Below are 17,220 nucleotides of genomic sequence, written 5' to 3'. Positions count from 1 at the left end.
GGGAGAAGGAAGGGTAATGTGGGAGGGGGCACTGGGACAGGAGGGAGAAACAGTTAGAATTTGGAGAGTTGAGGCAGATATTTTGAGAACCTATTTATTGCATTATGCTTGTAATAGAAAAAAAGATAAAGAGAAGGAAGGCAATTCATAAACAAAAGGCATAATATAGATATTGTACATTTTTTGCATGTGTAGTTTATTTTAAATTGTGTTTTTGAGGAAACCAAACATTTTTCTAGCAAGAAGAATCTTTTAAGTTGCTAAATTTTAAAATTAGGAGGAACTTTAGAGATCTTCTGGTCTAAACCTTTTCATTTTATAATGTGAACTTTGGTAAGTAGGAAGAAGAACTCAGGTCTCCTGACTTTCAGTCAAATGTAGAGGGCTATGCCGTGGACTGGCCAGTCTTGACTTTACCAGTTACTGATCATTCACATTTAAGGTTTATAAAATACTTGCCGTATAACTTTGTGAGCTCTGTGGTATAAGCATTATCATTCCCATTTTACAGGTGAGGAAACAAATTTATAGGTGAGAAAACTTATATAGCTAGTAACTGTCAGAGCAAGGACTTAAAATTTCACACTCCTGGTTCAGCTTTTTTCTGCTTTAACAACTTTCTACTTGTGTCATTTGTTGCTTTACACTCGGTATTTAGTGCTTGTTTTTATAGCAACAATAATCTGTGTTTTTACTGACTTAATAACCTCAGATCAGTTTGCTTCACTTCTACCCTGCTCATGCACAGGGTTTCTAGGATCATATGAAATAATGTGCTTTAATGTGGTTTTAAACTATAATTTTTTGAATAAGTTTTTATTGCTATATGATTTTTTACATTAAAGGTGTCAAACACTCCGAAGTGCTGCCTGAACCAGATTAAAATGTAATTGGGAAATACTTAACAAAACAAATAAAAATATAATAAAACATAGGTAATACTACATTTAAAAAACAAAGTCATTATGCAGCTTGCAGGAATTCTTTTATAGCAATCAGAGCCCTCTGTTTATATTTGAGTTTGACATCACCATAATTCCCTCAGTATCCTTCTCTTTCCCCTTATAAATCCCATATAAATGTATTGATTCCCCCCTTCTCTTAAAAAATATTTATATGGGATTTATTAGGGGAAAGGGAAGGATATGCAAGGTATTACACTTAATGATTTTCTACCTCTGCAAAGGTATGGGCAAAGGGTGTCTTCTCATATCTCTTCCTTTAACCTGCGACACTTAGTTTTGATTTATTTTATGTGTTTTCCCCCTTATAATGTGATACACATTGTGCATATTATTTTATTCTATTTGCTTCTTTTCATCAGTTTGTCTAGATTCATTAGTCATTATCGATGGCAGTGTAATATAAATTACATTTGTGTACCACAGTTTGTTTAATCATTCCCTGGTCAGTGGACATATACTTTGTTTCCAATCCTTTACTATCACAAAACATGCTATCATAATTTTGATAAGGCATTTTCTTTTAATCATTTGCCTCCTGGGGGAATTACCCTAGTTGTGGAATCTCTGGATTAAAGGATATGGACATTTTAAGTTGCTTTATTTGCATAATTACAAACTGCTTTCCAAAATGGTGGTACTGATTCACAGCTCCATCCATAAGGCACTAATGTGCCTATCATCTAACATATCTTCAGCACTGGCTATACCCTTCTTTTGTTGTCATTGCCATTGCCATTGATCATTCTCCCCTCTCCCCTCCCTGTTGATTGAAAGAATCTATCTTTTAGTTTTATGACTATAAAAATGTTCTTGTTGTTTAGTCACGTCTGACTCTTTGTGACCCCTTTTATGGTTTTCTTTTTTTATGTATTCACTTATTCATTCATTTCTTTATGTTTAGTTTTCAACATTCACTTTTATAAGATTTTGAGTTCTAAATTTCCCCCCTTGATGGCGTGCAGTGTGATACAGGCTATACATGTCCAATCATATTAAACTTATTTCCACATTATTCCTGTTGTAAAGAAGAATCAGAACCAAAGGGAATAACCATGAGGAAGGAAAGATGACCAAATAGTATCCTTCAATCTGCATTCAGACTCCATTTTTCTTTCTCTGGATGTGGATAGCATTTTCCATCTTTATTCAGCATCAGTTCATGTAATCTTTCCTGCTTTTTCTAAAATCTGCCTGCTGATCATTTCTTATGCAACAGTAGTATTCCATTACATTCGTATACCACAACGTGTTCAGCCATTTCCCAATTGATGGGCATCCCCTTGGTTTCCAATTCTTTGCTACCACAAAAAGAGCTGCTATCAATATTTTGTTTCATGTGGATCCTCTTCCCATTTTTATGATCTCTTTGGCATACAGACGTAGTAGTGGTATTGCTGGTTCAAAGGGTATGCACGATTGTCTGGGGCTTTTTTTTTTAAGGGGAAGGCAAGGCAATTGGGGTTAAGTGACTTGCCCAAGGTCACAAAGCTAGTAAGTCTGTCAAGTGTCTGAGGCCAGATATGAACTCAGGTCCTCCTGACTCCAGGGCTGGTGCTCACTATGCCACCTAACTGCCCCTGTATGCGCAGTTTTATAGCCCTTTGGGCATAGTTCCAAATTGCTCTCCAGAATGGTTAGATCAGTGCATTAGTGTTCCAGTTTTCCCACATCTTCTCCACCATTTATTATTTTCCTGTTTTGTCTTTTTAGCCAATCTGATAGGTGTGATGTAGTACCCCAGAGCTATTTTAATTTGCATTTCTCTGATCAATAGAGATTTAGAACATTTTTTATATGATTATAGATAGCTTTAATTTCATCTGAAAACTGCTTGTTCATATATCCTTTGACAATTTATCAGTTGGGAAATGACTTGTATTCTTGTAAATTTGACTCAGTTGTGTGTGTGTGTGATTTTTTTTTTTTAGAAATGAGACCTTTATCTGAGCTGACTGTAAAAATTGTTTCCCTTCTAATCTTGATTGCATTGGCTTTGTTTGTACAAAACCTTTTTAATTTAATGTTTAAATCAAAATTATCCATTTTATATTTCATAATATTCTCTCTATCTCTTGTCTAATCATAAATTCTTCTGTTCTCCATAGACTGATAGGTAAACTATTTGTTGCTCTATTAATTTACTTATGGTATCACCCTTTATGCCTAAATTATGAACCCATTTTGACCTTATCCGGGTATACGGTGTAAGATGTTGGGCTATGCCTAGTTTCTGTTATACTGTTTTCTAGTTTTTCCAGCAGTTTTTGTCAGATAGTAAGTTCTTATCCCAGAGAGTGGAGTATTTGGGTTTATCAAACAGTAGACTACTGTAGCCATTGACTGCTGTGTCTTGTGTGCCTAACCTATTCCACTGGTCCACCACTCTATTTCTTAGCCAGTACCAAGTAGTTTTGATGATTGATGCTTGATAATATACAGTTTTACTTTTATTACACTGTCTTCACTGTATAGATTGTTCTCATAAAAATTCTCATTGTGTTAATATTCTTAGTCTTCTTTTGGGGAGGCACTTATATTGATAGAATTATGTATTTTGAACTGGAAGGGGCCTCAAAAGCTAAAAAACTGAGGCTATATAAGTGACTTTCCCAGTGTTAATAGCAAAGCCAACGTTTAAATCCAGTTTCTCTTACTCCAAGTTCAGTTTTCTTTCCATTGAACTATGATGCCTCCTTTTGTGCGCTTATAAAATCGTTCAGTCATTAAGCATTTATTAAGTGCCTACTGTGTGCCAAGCACTGTGAACTCCTTAAGGAGTTCACAGTCTAAAGGGGGAGATGACATGCAAATAACTATGCTAAATACAGGATAAATAGGAAATAATCAGCAGAGGGAAGCACTACAATTAAGACCATAAGATCCTGGAATTTTACCATGCCTTTGCTGCATTCCCCCTTTTCAGATACTTTGAGAATTGGTCCTTAATGCCCTCTGGTGTTGCCACAAATATAACCTCTTCTGTGTATATTTTGTCTAGTCTAGCTGCTCTTCCCATCTTTCTTTTCCTTGGTGTCATTTTTTATTAACCATGCAACATATTAGGAAGGTAATTTTATGGTCCATGTATGAGAACTATATTGTCAGTGGTAGAAAAAAAGTTTACAAAAATCTTCCACTTTTCATCTGTCTTTTACTCCTCTAGCTTTGTCCTTAAGCTATACTTTCACTTTACTTTCCACTGTTTCTTACTGTTTTATGAGGTAATACTCCCCATAATTTTCCACTATTCTCTATATATTCCTATAAATGGCCTTATACTCTAACTCCATTTTGCCCTTGGATACCATTATCTCTACTTTGCAAGATTAAATATGGCCTTGCTAATATTGCCCTTTTTCATGTTGTCAGTTCCTTTATCCATTTCTCATTTTTCAGCATCATCAGCTTGCTTAAATGGTTCAAGATGGAGTTAACTTAAATTGCACCTCATATCTTTTTCTCATTTTTATTCCTTCTAGTTTTGTATTTTTTAAAAAATTTAACAAGTTACATCCCTGCCTGTACATAAGAATGACTCCCATATCAGCAGTTTACTGTTAATATATAATCAGGTAGTTTAATGCATAGAGTTATTTTGGATTTCTTTTTTGGAGTCAGGAATACTTGAATTTTAATCCTACCTAATTGCTTGGTGTCTTGGATAAGTCATTTGACTTAGTTTCAATTTCCTCATCTTCACAATAAGGATAATATTTGTTGTAAAGATAAAATCTGTATGAAATGCTTTGTAAACTTTAAAATATTGTGTAAATGTCAGTAGTATTTTTACTATTATTTGATACTTGCCATGTCCATATTCTAAGCTCAGCAGTTTTTTTGGAAGGCAGAAGGAGCAAGACTTGAATCTCCATAGCTTGCCCAGGCCACTCAGAGCCTGATTTCATTACTGATTGATCGTAGTAGCCTTGACCTCCTCAATTTCTGACCCTGACCTAGGCAGCCTGGACCTCTTCTCTTTCCATCTTGGTGCCTAATTTAATGCAGACACATGATCAGTTTAGCACCCTGTAGCTCAGAACGTCTGAAGTTAAGTGATTCATTAGCCTCAATCCAGAGGTTTACAGGAATCTGCTACCATTCCTGGCATATTGCATATGGAGTGTAAAAAACTGTATTTACTCTACAATTGGCATTTTATTTTTTGCTTTAAATTTCTTGGGGGATTTTTATCCTGTATTTAACAAACATCAAATAAACCTTTCTATATACAAAGTAAAACAGAAAAAGAATTGTACATGAAATTGAACACCTTTTTAAGTATAAAATAAATGTGTAAACTTGCAAAACTGCCCTGCTTATCTGTGTTTTCTTCTGTTTTCTTAATACGCATTTTTTTAAAAAACATGCTTCAGTGATTGTCTTTTTTTCTTTTTCTAAGGGAAGAGCCTTTTTGATATGTTTGACTTCATTTTAGTTATTAGACTTGTTTTCTAAACCTAGATCCTAGTGAGGCAAATATTCTAACTTTACGTTTTATCAACATTTATTTATAGGAATAATGTATTTGTTGCCTTGGACTTGAAATAATCAGAACCCTACTATAGTAAACAGAAGGACAAGAACTGATGTTGTGGGAAATATGGACCTAATGAACGGGCAGTTGAGCAACATTAACATTGCAGCTACTGCTTCAGAGGTAAGAAATACAATTATACATATCTTCTTAAGGATTTTTAACTCTTCAAATATTACTATGTTATATATTTAAATAATCTACTGTGCAATTGGATGATCCAAGATTCTAGTCAGGATGTCAAAAGTCATTTAGTTCATCTCATATTAGAAGCATGAATTGTTAACAACATGACTAACAAATAATTATCTAGCCTCTACTTAATGTCTTCCTGTAATAGGGAATGCAGTATCTGTCATAGCAGCATGATCCATCATTGGTCATCTCTAATTAGGATTTAAAGTTTCTCCTTATAAAATATTGAAATCTAGCTCCTTCAGTAAGTACAACAAGAAGATCAACCTCAAACCCAAATGCTCATCATTGATATCATGGAGGGAAGAGAGATACGACTGATAATTAAGTAAGGCAGTGTCAGACAGGATTTTATGCAGCAAGAATTCTGTGTACTCTCTGCCCCTTTGACCTTAATTGGATGACTCCTCTTAGAATCATCATGTAAGGCTCATCATGTCTTCATTTCTCTCTACACTGCACTCCAGACATTTTCTACTTTATCCCATTCTCACACTTCCCCATCCTTAATTTTCATCTTCCTTTTATATGTTATCTTCCTCTATTAACATGTAAGCTTCTTAAAGATAGGGATTGCCTTTCTTTTTGCTTGTATTTGTATTCCCAGGGCATAGCACAGTGTCTGGTGCTTAGTAAGCACTTAATAAAGGCTTGTTGACTAACTGACCTGGCAGGAACCCTGAAATATCACTCATTTGGGCTCTAGAAATTCTAGTGGTTGGTTTACTACTCTGGCCAGTGTGAGGTTAAGTCACTTAACCTCAATTGTCCTCCAAAAAGCAAAAGAAAAAGTACATGGCAGAGGTCAAAAGAAAACATAGAAGGAAGCACAGAAAAGCTGTATAGCTTGGAAAACAGTGTATAGCATTTCTTCCCTAAGTTTTCTTGAAATGTAAATTTGTTGTTTAATATTGAATCTTCTCATGTTCTGTTGTATACATGGAAGGTTTTTTTTCCCCTGTATTTTTTTATTTAAGTGTAAAATGAATAAAACATTAAAAAAAACCAGTTCTGGTTTTTGCAAAAAGCCTTTTAAGCATCTGTTGATATGTTTTTATTATTTACAGTGTTAACATGATTTATATTTGTGGTCTTCCTTATGTTGAACCACCCCTGTATTCTGGTATGAACCCTACCTTCTCATAGTACATGAACAGTCCTAATATATTGTTGTAGCCTACTTGATATTATCTTATTTTAAATTTATATGTTATTGTTCATTGGCCACATTGATCTGTAGTTTTTTACTCTGCTTAGTCTCTCCCTGGCTGTAATGTTAATGGGATTTAAGATTTTCCCCACCCATTAATAGGCCTTACTTGGACCCCATTTAGGGAGCTTGCTTAGGGGAGGCCTATTTGTAGGAAGGCTTTCACATCTTTTGCTAATTTCTAATTAGGCATTGAGGGTTGTGGTGCCTTCTTGTTCTAAGAAGTGTATATATATATATATACTCTTTCAGTTGGTATTTTGCTTTAGGGGTTTGCTTATGAGAAGGATCTTGTGATTCCCTGGTTGAGATTCTGAGCAGCCTTGTGTTCAGAGCTCCCTGACTGCTCAGATGTAAAAGCTCTCTCGATCCAGGGATACATGTAAAGTGTATAGTTGGCTCAGGCAGTCTGTTGGTCTTTATTTCTCTGTTTGTATTTTCTCTGAAATTCAGGGTGCTGACTTTTCCCCTGAACTAGTGAAAGTAATTAAAAAAGACTGTTGACCCCTTAAACAGCTGTCTTTCCTAGTAAAGCAGATCTAAGAACCTGTGCTAGCTGCCATTCTGGGTATGCCAGTGTGGTCGCTGATACACTGGCTTAGATGTTAAAAGTATATTTGTAGCATAGGGTATTTGAAAAGAATCTTCTTTTCTGTTACTGCAACAGTATATGTAGTGTTGCATTTAATTTTTCTTTGAATGTGTGATTGAATTGACTTGTAAATTCTTCTGGTCCTGGATATTTTTTTTCTTTGAAGTTCATTCATGACTTATTCAATTCCTTTTTCTAATTTTAATAGTAAGTTATCAGCTTTCTTAGTATATAATTGGGCAAAATGGTTTCTTTTAATTTTTTAAATTTTCTCTCCAGTTTTTTCATTTTTGACATGAATTTTTTCTCCAAAAAAATCAGATTCATGTTTATCTTTATTTTTTTTTTTTTAAGCAATCGGGGTTAAGTAACTTGCTCAAGGTTACATGCGTGTGGTGCTAAGTATCAGAGCCTGGATTCGATCCCAGGTCATCCCAACTCTGGGGCTGGTGCTCTTACTCGCTGAGCCACCTGGCCACCCCTAAGCAATTGGGATTGAGCAACTTGCTCAAGGTTACACAGCCAGGTGTTTCTGGGTGGGTGCTAAGTGTCTGAGTCCGGATTCGATCCCAGGTCATCCCGACTCTGGGGCCAGTGCTCTTACTCGCTGTGCTACCTGGCCGCTCCTATCTTTCTTTTTTTTCTAAAAAAAAAAAGGAGCAGTTCCTAATTTCATTTATCAATTTTTGAAGTTTTATTAATCTCTTTAATTTTCAAAATTTAATTTTTTCAAAATTAATTTCAAAATTAATTCTACTCTTTTGCTTAGTTGGGATAGTTTTGTCATTTAATTATTTTTTTCAATTGCATATCCAGTCCATTGATTTCATCTGTTTCTTTTTGAATGGGAATGGAAATGCTCTATTCCACTAAAAGTATGTCTCTTTTTCCCTTGTAGGATTATATTTCGTTTTTCTGGCTGTTTGCCTTAGTTGTAAACCTTTATCTTTTTGTCTTTTAGAATATTATTCCTAGATATTTTCTCCTTTTAAATATCTTCAGTCAGTCTTGACCCTTATATTAGCTCCTTGCTCCTTAAACTCATTCTAGTTTGACTGATTATGTTATTTTTTATTTGACCTGGAATCTGTGGGATTTGACTATGACATTCCTGGGGATTTTTGTTTTAGCATTTCTTTCAGGAAGTGACCAGAAAATTATGTTTTCAATTTGCTCTCTGATTCTGAGATTTTTGGCATTTCATTATTTGATTTCCACATTTTTCTTGTCATAATTTCCAGAGTTCAATAGTTCTTAGATTTTTCTCAACCTGTTTTCTAGCTTAGCTGTTTTTGATATAATGTCTTTTAGATTTTCTTTTTTTTTGAGTTTTTTCTTCAATGTTTAGATTTTTGTTTTCATATTTCTCTTCTTTGGAATCATTTTCAGTTTGACTTATTTTCATTTTCAGGTCATTCAGTTCTTAGGTGAGGTTTTCCACCACCTGTTCTGAGGCTTCAGTTCTCTTTGTCAGGCTTTCTTTCTAGTTAGTCCATTTTGTGTCTCTTGTTTCATTTCTTCCAGGTACTCATATTCATGTGGTCAGGACATTTTACCTCAGTGGATTTCTTGTTGAGTTGCAGTCCTACCTCAGCTTTATTCCCTGAACATTTCTCAAATCAAGTTTGGGTATAGCTACAATTATACAATGTCATTCCATTTCCTTATAGTATTTGGTGTTTTCCTTGGTTTGATTTTCTCATCTACCTCAGTGTCTTAGTTGGGGGACCCTAGTTGGGTCAAGTATAACTGAATGCCCTGGATAGGACCTTCCTGGTCCTAGGTATGTATGGTGGTCAAAATGAGTCTCTTCAAGAGGTTTTAGGACTGCCGTATTGCTTTGCCTTCCCTGTGGACTCCCTCTTGACACAGTGCTATGGGACCTTCCCCTGTTTTAGAGTCTGCCTGGGATCCTTTCCTCCAGCTGTTGGTCTCAAGGACTCCCACCAGGATCTGGGATACCTGACTGGTCTTTATTTATGATTCTTTTTGTCTTGCCACCTGGCTTGGGTTGCTAGTGCCACCACCAGAATCTTCCCAGGGCTACTCTCTTGCACTGTGACTGAAAGTCACAGACTCTAGTCTTCACCTAGGGGTTTTTGCCTATCAAGCTATTAGTATCCTGTTGGACCCCACCTATAAATCTGTTAGCTATTTTATACTTTGCTTTCCTCCTTCCCTGATTTGTAGGTCTCTGGGTCTCTGCAGGACTCCAGAGATTAGTGGATTCCCTGTGCTGGATGCAGGATGCAGGAGTCTACAACTAATTCTTTTTATTTCTTTCTAAACTAGTATATTTATAAGCCCCCTGGGTTATATGGAGGTGATTTAGGCTCATCTGTGTTCTGGAGTGTGAAAGGGAAGAGAAGGGAATAAACATTTATTAAGCTCCTGCTATTTACCAGGCAGTTTGAGTCTACCATTGTAAAAATTCAGCATTTACTGTTATAGTAAAAGCACATGACTAAGCAAAATAATTAAGATGGCAGTAATAGCATCTTTTCACTTCCCTGTGTTTGACTTCCTGGTCAAGAAACTAATTAATTACAATCAATGTTTTAAACACCTAGCATGTACCTTAAACTGTGTTAGGGAGGGGGCATTGTACATGTACAAAGAAATAATCCCTACTCACAATGAACTTAGGCGGTGTAGTAAATAGATTGCTAGACTTGAAGTCAAGAATACCTGGGTCTAAAATCCTTCCTCACAAATTTAGTATCTGTGTGACCCCGTGCAAATCACTGTTTTCCATAGTTCTTTCCCTTCAAAAGTGGGAATGATAATAGCACCTACTTTCCTGGGTTGTTGTGAGGATCAAATGAGATAACAGTTGTAAAGCCCTTTGCAAACTATTAAATCCTAACTCTTAGAGCTATCGTTATATTTTAACGAGAAAGATAATAAGTACATATAAAAATACAAAGGGAATAATTAAATTTAGATTCATTTTTAAGTGAGTAACTTAAAACTATACTAAGACTATACACAGAGTAGTTAAATACAATGCATTTTAAGAGAGATGGTATTTGCACTTGGGGGGAGATCATTAAAGGCTTCATGCAGAAGATAGAGCTTAAGCCATATCTTAAAGAAAAAGGGGGATTCTATGAAGTAGAATAATGGACAGGGTATTTTAGGTATGAGGAATGTGCATGACAAATGCATGGAAATGGGAGATGCAGTATCATGTGTGAGGATAGAGAGAAGGCCGTCATGGCTAGATGGCAGTGAGGAAGGAAGAATAATGTCCAGGGAGGCTGGAATGATAATTTGGGGCCATATTGGGTAGGACTTTAAAATCTAAGCATAAGAGTTTGTGTTTTATCCTAGAGACAACAGGAATCATTCACATGATAAGATCTGCACTTAAGGAAAATTATTTTGGCAGTAACGTATAGTAATAATAGCACCTCTTATGTGCCAGACATTTCCTAAGCACTTCATAAGTATTATCTCATTTGATCCTCCCAATAACCCAGGAAAGTAGGTGCTATTATTATCCCTATCTCTCACCTGAGGAGAGACAAAGAGCGATTAAGTGATTTGCTCAGTCAGTCATACAGCTAGTAAGTATATGGGGCACAATTTGAACTCACATGTTCCTGAGGGCAGGCCCAATGTTCTGTTCATTTTATCACATGGCTACTGGATGAACTAGTTAGGGAGACCAATTAGAAGTCATTACAGTTATCTAAAGACATGATGTGGACCTGAACTAAGGTAGTAGCTGTGTGAGTAAAGAAGGATTAGAATGGCAGATACTGTGAAGGTGGAAACATCAAGATTTGATAACTGAATAGATATGTAGGACCTAGAGAGAGTTGTTTAGGAAAGTGTTGATACCAAAAGGGTAATAGTGCCTTCAGCTGAAGTAGGCAAGTTTGGAAGAGTGATTAAAGAGATTAGGAAAAGATATGAAAGAGATAATGAGTGAAATTTTAGACTAATTGAGTTAAAGATGATTCTGGGACATCCAGTTTAAATTTAATATTTACTAAATTTTAGAAGTTTTGAATTAGCTTTCGTTATAGCTGAATTGATAGCTTTATGTTTATAGCATTTCTATTTTTTTTTTTAGATGTCTTAGGTTTTATCTTTTGCTATGTATTTGTTACAGGTATTCAGTGAATCATAACTGATTTAAAAGGTAATTCCTTCACCTCTTTCCCTGAAATGCCTTGTTGAGTACCAACAAGAAACATAGGTCAGAGCTGGTGGGACCAAGAGTCATGTATTTCAACCTTCTTATTTTACACATGAATTTAGAACTAAAAAAATTTTCCATAAAAACTCTCTCCCTGTTAAGATGAGGAAGCTGAGGCACATAGAGATTAAATGCCTTGCCCAAGAGCACACAGGTAGTACTGAACAGGAATTTGAACTCAGATTCTCTAACTTCACATGTTGTACACCACACCACTAGATTTTTAATTGGGTAGGATGTTGGACTATATGACTTTAAAGTTCTCTTTGAACTCTATTTCTATGTTAAAATAATTTTGTATTTCTTTATAACCTTTTTAGTACATGTATAATTGAATTTTAATTATATTATTTATTATCCTAGTATTTTCCAAATCCAGCCTGCAACTATACCCTATTTCATATATGGTAGGCATCTTAACTTGGAGGAAAAGATTGGCTTTATTAATGTCATTTAATTGTACATTGGTAATCAGGAATGTACCTTAAAAGATTATCTTGACTAATTTCACAATTTTGTAAATAAGGAAACTTTGGCTTAGAAATAGATAATTAATGAGTTGCAAAGCTAATCTTCTGGCTCCTAGGTTAATGCTTTTTTTTTTTCTTGCTCTTTTTTGGAGGGGGGAAGGTAAGGCAGTTGGGGTTAAGTGACTTGCCCAAGGTCACATGGCTAGTTTTTTTTTGTGTGTGCTAAGTGTCTGAGGCTGGATTTGAACTCAGGTCCTCCTGACTTCAGGGCTGGTGCTCTATTCACTGTGCCACCTAGTCGCCCTGGTCAATGCTTTTGAAAACAAGGCAGTTCATATCTCAGATATATATACTCTCAATTGCACATTTTTGCAGTATTTAATTGTTCAGCACTTTCAAAACACGTTGTCAATTGTATTTTGCCTCATATTTTCCATCACAACTATAGCATCTATATATTAATCTGGCTATGGTGTTTGCTTTTATATTGACAGAAAAGTAGCAGTTCTGAATCGTTAAGTGACAAAGGCTCTGAACTGAAGAAGAGTTTTGATGCGGTGGTATTTGACGTTCTTAAGGTCACACCAGAAGAATATGCGGTAAGCAATGGGTTGGTGAGTTTTTCTTAGTAATGAGTTGTCTCCATAGATAAGTTTGGTTTAGGAATTGAGGGGTAAAGAAAGTAGGGACTTTGGAGCAACTAATGTTATAGATGAGCAGTCAGTATCGTTGTGGCATTTTCATAGGTGTTGGTGTGGATATCTTTATTGTAAAATAATTTTGTCAATCTTGTTTTTAATTTTCTTGATTTCTGAATATATTTGTCCCCCTACTACCCTTCCAGCCAATTCTTTAAAAAAAAAATCTTTAAAAAGCAGATTCATTTAGCCTCTGTACCACCCCTGCTTCCCCCAACACATACACCTCTGCAAAAAGAAGAGGGGACATTTAATTCCCTGTCCATCAGTCCTGGCCACACTGGGTGGGAACTTGGCCAAGGATTAGGTGTGCTCTTAAAGGGTACCAGTAGAAACAGCATAGAGTGTATGTGAGTGAGTGTGTTGTCCTTAGAATCAAAAAAATCTAAGTTCAAGTCCTGTCATTGACACTTAATATCTGTGCAACCCTGGGCAAGTCATTGTAACCTCTCTCAGCCTCAGTTTTCCCCAACTGCAAAATTAGGATAATAATAATAGCACCTATTTCACAAAGTTGTTATGAAGATCAAATTAGATTTTATATTTCATATGAATGTATGCTATAATTATTATATATGGAGTCAGAGGACATGGTTCTGAATCATGGCTCAATCACTTAATTATGTCTGACTAACTGAAAGGGGAGGTATGAGGAGCAAAGAACTCTTCATCCTGCCTAGGCCCTATTTCCAAGAACACTGCACTCATTATACTTTAAACCCAAACTAACACTACTTTTGGATCATTGAGCAAGGCTTTGTGGAGAAAGCATGCTGTTCAAGACAATCCTGGGAAAAAAATTATTTTGTATCATGGGTCTTCATTGTGAAATTTGTTAGTATTATCATAAGAGGAAAGAAACCTTACTGGCTTCATATGTACTACCTGTATTATGCCTGTATCACCAACCCCCCTTTATACCTTAGCCCCCAGAAAATCAGTAACATGCTCATACCACTCCTATCCTTAAAATTTTTTCAGTTGACCCTTCCCTCTTCACAAACTATTGTCCTGTGTCTCTCTTCCTTTTATTGGCCAAACTCCTAGAAAAAGCTCTCTGAATTTGTATTCACTTCTCCTTTCATTCATTCCCCAGTCCTTTGTATTCTGGTTTCTGATCTCATCATTCAACTGAAACTTTTCTCTCTAAATTTATCTATCAACACTTAATTGTCAGATACAATAACCTGTTTTCAATCTTCATCGTTTTTGACCTTTCCACTATATTTAGCACTATTTACCCTCCCATTGCCCGCCCGCCCCCTTCTCCTGGTACTCTTCTCTAAGTTTTTATTACAGTTCTCTCCCTTATTTCTTCTCCTAACCATCTGACTTTTTTGCTGGCTTATCATCAGTATCATATTCTCTAACTTTGTGTGTACCTCAAGGCTTTTCTTGGGCTCTCTCTTTTCTCTCTTCTCATAATCTTCCATGAGTTTAATTATCAACTTTCTGCATATGACTCTTAGATCTATGTAACTTTGTATCCATACCCATGCTGTCTCTTGAGAACTGCCTATTAGGCATTTCAAACTGGATATCCCAGAAACATGTCAAAGCTCAACATATCTAGAATAGTGTTGCTCATTGTTTTTCCTCCGAAATCATATCTTATATTTAACCTTCCTATTTATGTTAAGGGAACCACCTTTATTCCATTATCCTAGGTTTATAACCTTAGCATTATCTTGTAGTTCTCACTCTCTTCCTCCACATATCCAGACATTTGTTAGATCTTGCAATTTCTACCCCCACATTTTGGATATCTGCCTCCCACAGGCCAATTCAGGCCTTCTCCAACTCTTGCCTGGACTATGCCAATGGCCTCCTAATCTTCTTGCTTAAAGTCCATCTCCACTCCCACTTCATCCTCTAAACCTTCTAAAGTACATTTCCTTAAGCGGAGATCTGACCTTATCTCGCCCCTACTCAATAAAATCTACTGGTTCAATATTGCATCTAAGAACAAATACACACACACACAGTGAGTGTGTTTGGCTTTTAAAACCCAAACTTGGCCCCAACCTGTGTTTCTAGTTTCATGATAAAGTAGTTTCCTTCCCATTCTCTTGTGTTCTGGCCAAAGTATTCTTCTCTGTGCTTCTTTCACAGGACACTGCATCTCCCACTTTCATGCCTTTGCACTGACTGCCTTCCATGCCTCCAGTGCTCTTTTTTCTTACCTCTGCTTCATAGAATCCCTTTTCTCCTTCAAGACTAGCCTGCAAAAATCTTCCACATGAAGCCTTTCCTCATTCATTGCTCCTCCCATCCCAACTGCTAGTACTTTCCCCAAACTACTTTGTATTTAGTTTTGTTGTTGTTCATTTGTTTTTCATTCATGTCTGACTTTGTGTAATCCCATTTCGGTTTTTCTTGGCAAAGATATTGGAATGGTTTGCCATTTCCTTCTCCAGCACATTTTACAGATGCGGAAACCATTGTCACACAGCTAGTAAGTGTCTGATACTAGATTTGAACTTAGGTCTTCTTGACTCCAAGGCTGGTGCTCTATCCATTGCACCACCTATCGACTGTATTTAATTACTTTTTGTTTATTCTGAGTATGTTTATATATGTACTTTTTGTCTCTCTTACTCAAATGTAAGCTTCTTGAGAGTTTCATTTGTTTTGGAATTCCCAGCATTTTGCACATCTTCTACAATGCCTGGAACATAGTAGGTGTTTAGTAAATGCTTATTGGTTTGGTTTTTTTTTTTTTGTTATTACTTACATGTTCTGTTCAGTGATCTGCTTTTCTATTTCTTCCATAATTTGTTTAGCCATTCTGATGGAATCCATTTTATTTCAAGTGTTTTGTTACTAGGAGAGTGCTGATTTAAAAAAAATTATTATTTTAATGTGAAATTTCATGCCCTGTGGTGTGATTTTTGGTTCAAAGGGTCTTTTCCTCTTGTTGCAGTTTCAGTTATATTTATATTGCATTATTTGTGGATTTGAAGTGAATTTGGGGAGTTAGGTTTGCACCCAACATATTCTGCCATTTTGCTTGTAACTTCTTTTCCTGGTAAGATTACACAAATTAATTTATATTCCAAATCAGTGTCCCTTGGCTGCCAACACATCAGATGTTTGCTGGACTAGGTGGGTTCTAAGTAAGCTTTTTTAGTCTTCTCTTTGTGGTAATTAATTTTTGTTAAACTTCTTTAGGAAATCATGACGTCCTAAGTCTGTTTATTTATCCATTTCCCAATTTTAGGCATCAGTAGCTTTGTATACATTAGGTTGGAGTTGTTTTAGTTACCATTTATTGTTTAGTCATGTCCAACTCTTCATAACTCTGTTTGGAGTTTTATTGGCAAAGATACTGGAATAGTTTGTCATTTCCTTCTCCTTTAGTTACCTTATCTTACTAATTTTTATTCTTACTTTTCATTCATTTTGATTTTTTTTAACATGTTGATGGTATACCTACAAGCTCATCAAATTGAGGGATGACTGTCTTCTAATTTGGTTAAAAGTATACAGTTGAGGGACGGCCAGGTAGCACAGCGAGTAAGAGCACTGGCTCCAGTGTTGAGAAGACCTGGAGATTGAATCCCAGGATCAGACACTTAGCACCCACCCAGAAATACCTGGCCGTGTAACCTTGAGCAAGTTACTTAACCCCAGTAACTTAGGGGCGGCCAGGTGGCTCAGCAAGTAAGAGCACCGGCTCCAGTGTCAGGATGACCTGGATCAAATCCGGGCTCAGATACTCAGCACCACACCCAGAAATAATAACTGGCCATGTAACCTTGAGCAAGTTACTTAACCCCAGTAACTTAGGGGCGGCCAGGTGGCTCAGCGAGTAAGAGCACTGGCTCCAGTGTCAGGATGACCTGGATCAAATCCGGGCTCAGATACTCAGCACCACACCCAGAAATAATAACTGGCCGTGTAACCTTGAGCAAGTTACTTAACCCTGATTGCTTAAAAAAAAAAAGTATACAGTTGCAGTTTTTGTGATACACTTAATATCCATTTACTTCATTCTTTAGGCAAATATTCATAATATATAAATATGAGGCTTCTTTGTAGTTTATAAATAAGCCTTTGACTTTATGTTTCATATTCTTGAATTGTATTTTTGAACACTTTTTGCCATCTTGCCTTAGTTCACCTGTACATTAAAGTCTCTGAGTCTCAAAGCATATGTTGATTTAATTTGGATATTTTTATTGAGATTTCTTCTAAATGCATCCTTTGCATAGATGTTAGAGCCTAAGCTCCAGTTATTTTCAAAGTTATCTTTTTTTGCAGACACTTCTCTTGAGCAAGATGAGATAACCACATAGTAGCTAGGTGGCACAGTTGAGCACTAGACCCGGAGTCAGTAAGACCTGAGG

The 17,220-nt window shown here is 36.2% G+C and overlaps 1 protein-coding gene across 5 annotated transcripts in view; it reads left to right on the top strand.

The window, feature by feature from the left end:
* Positions 1-17,220, top strand: part of RALGPS2 (Ral GEF with PH domain and SH3 binding motif 2) — a 257,390-nt gene that overhangs the window by 70,663 nt on the left and 169,507 nt on the right. For all 5 annotated transcript variants that reach the window (XM_069065478.1, XM_069065477.1, XM_069065480.1 and 2 more), the window contains exons 2-3: positions 5,480-5,622; positions 12,668-12,772. In XM_069065478.1, coding sequence (XP_068921579.1) covers positions 5,566-5,622; positions 12,668-12,772 — 162 coding nt within the window. In that variant the 5' untranslated portion in view covers positions 5,480-5,565. The remainder of the gene's footprint in view (positions 1-5,479; positions 5,623-12,667; positions 12,773-17,220) is intronic.

The sequence above is a fragment of the Petaurus breviceps genome, unplaced genomic scaffold, assembly GCF_028583685.1.
Source record: "Petaurus breviceps papuanus isolate PSGF00001 unplaced genomic scaffold, PetGlider_PUasm1.0 90692, whole genome shotgun sequence".
Classification (NCBI taxonomy): domain Eukaryota; kingdom Metazoa; phylum Chordata; class Mammalia; order Diprotodontia; family Petauridae; genus Petaurus; species Petaurus breviceps.
The sequence above is the reverse complement of the archived record's forward strand: the minus strand, read 5'-3'. Positions and strand labels throughout refer to the sequence as shown.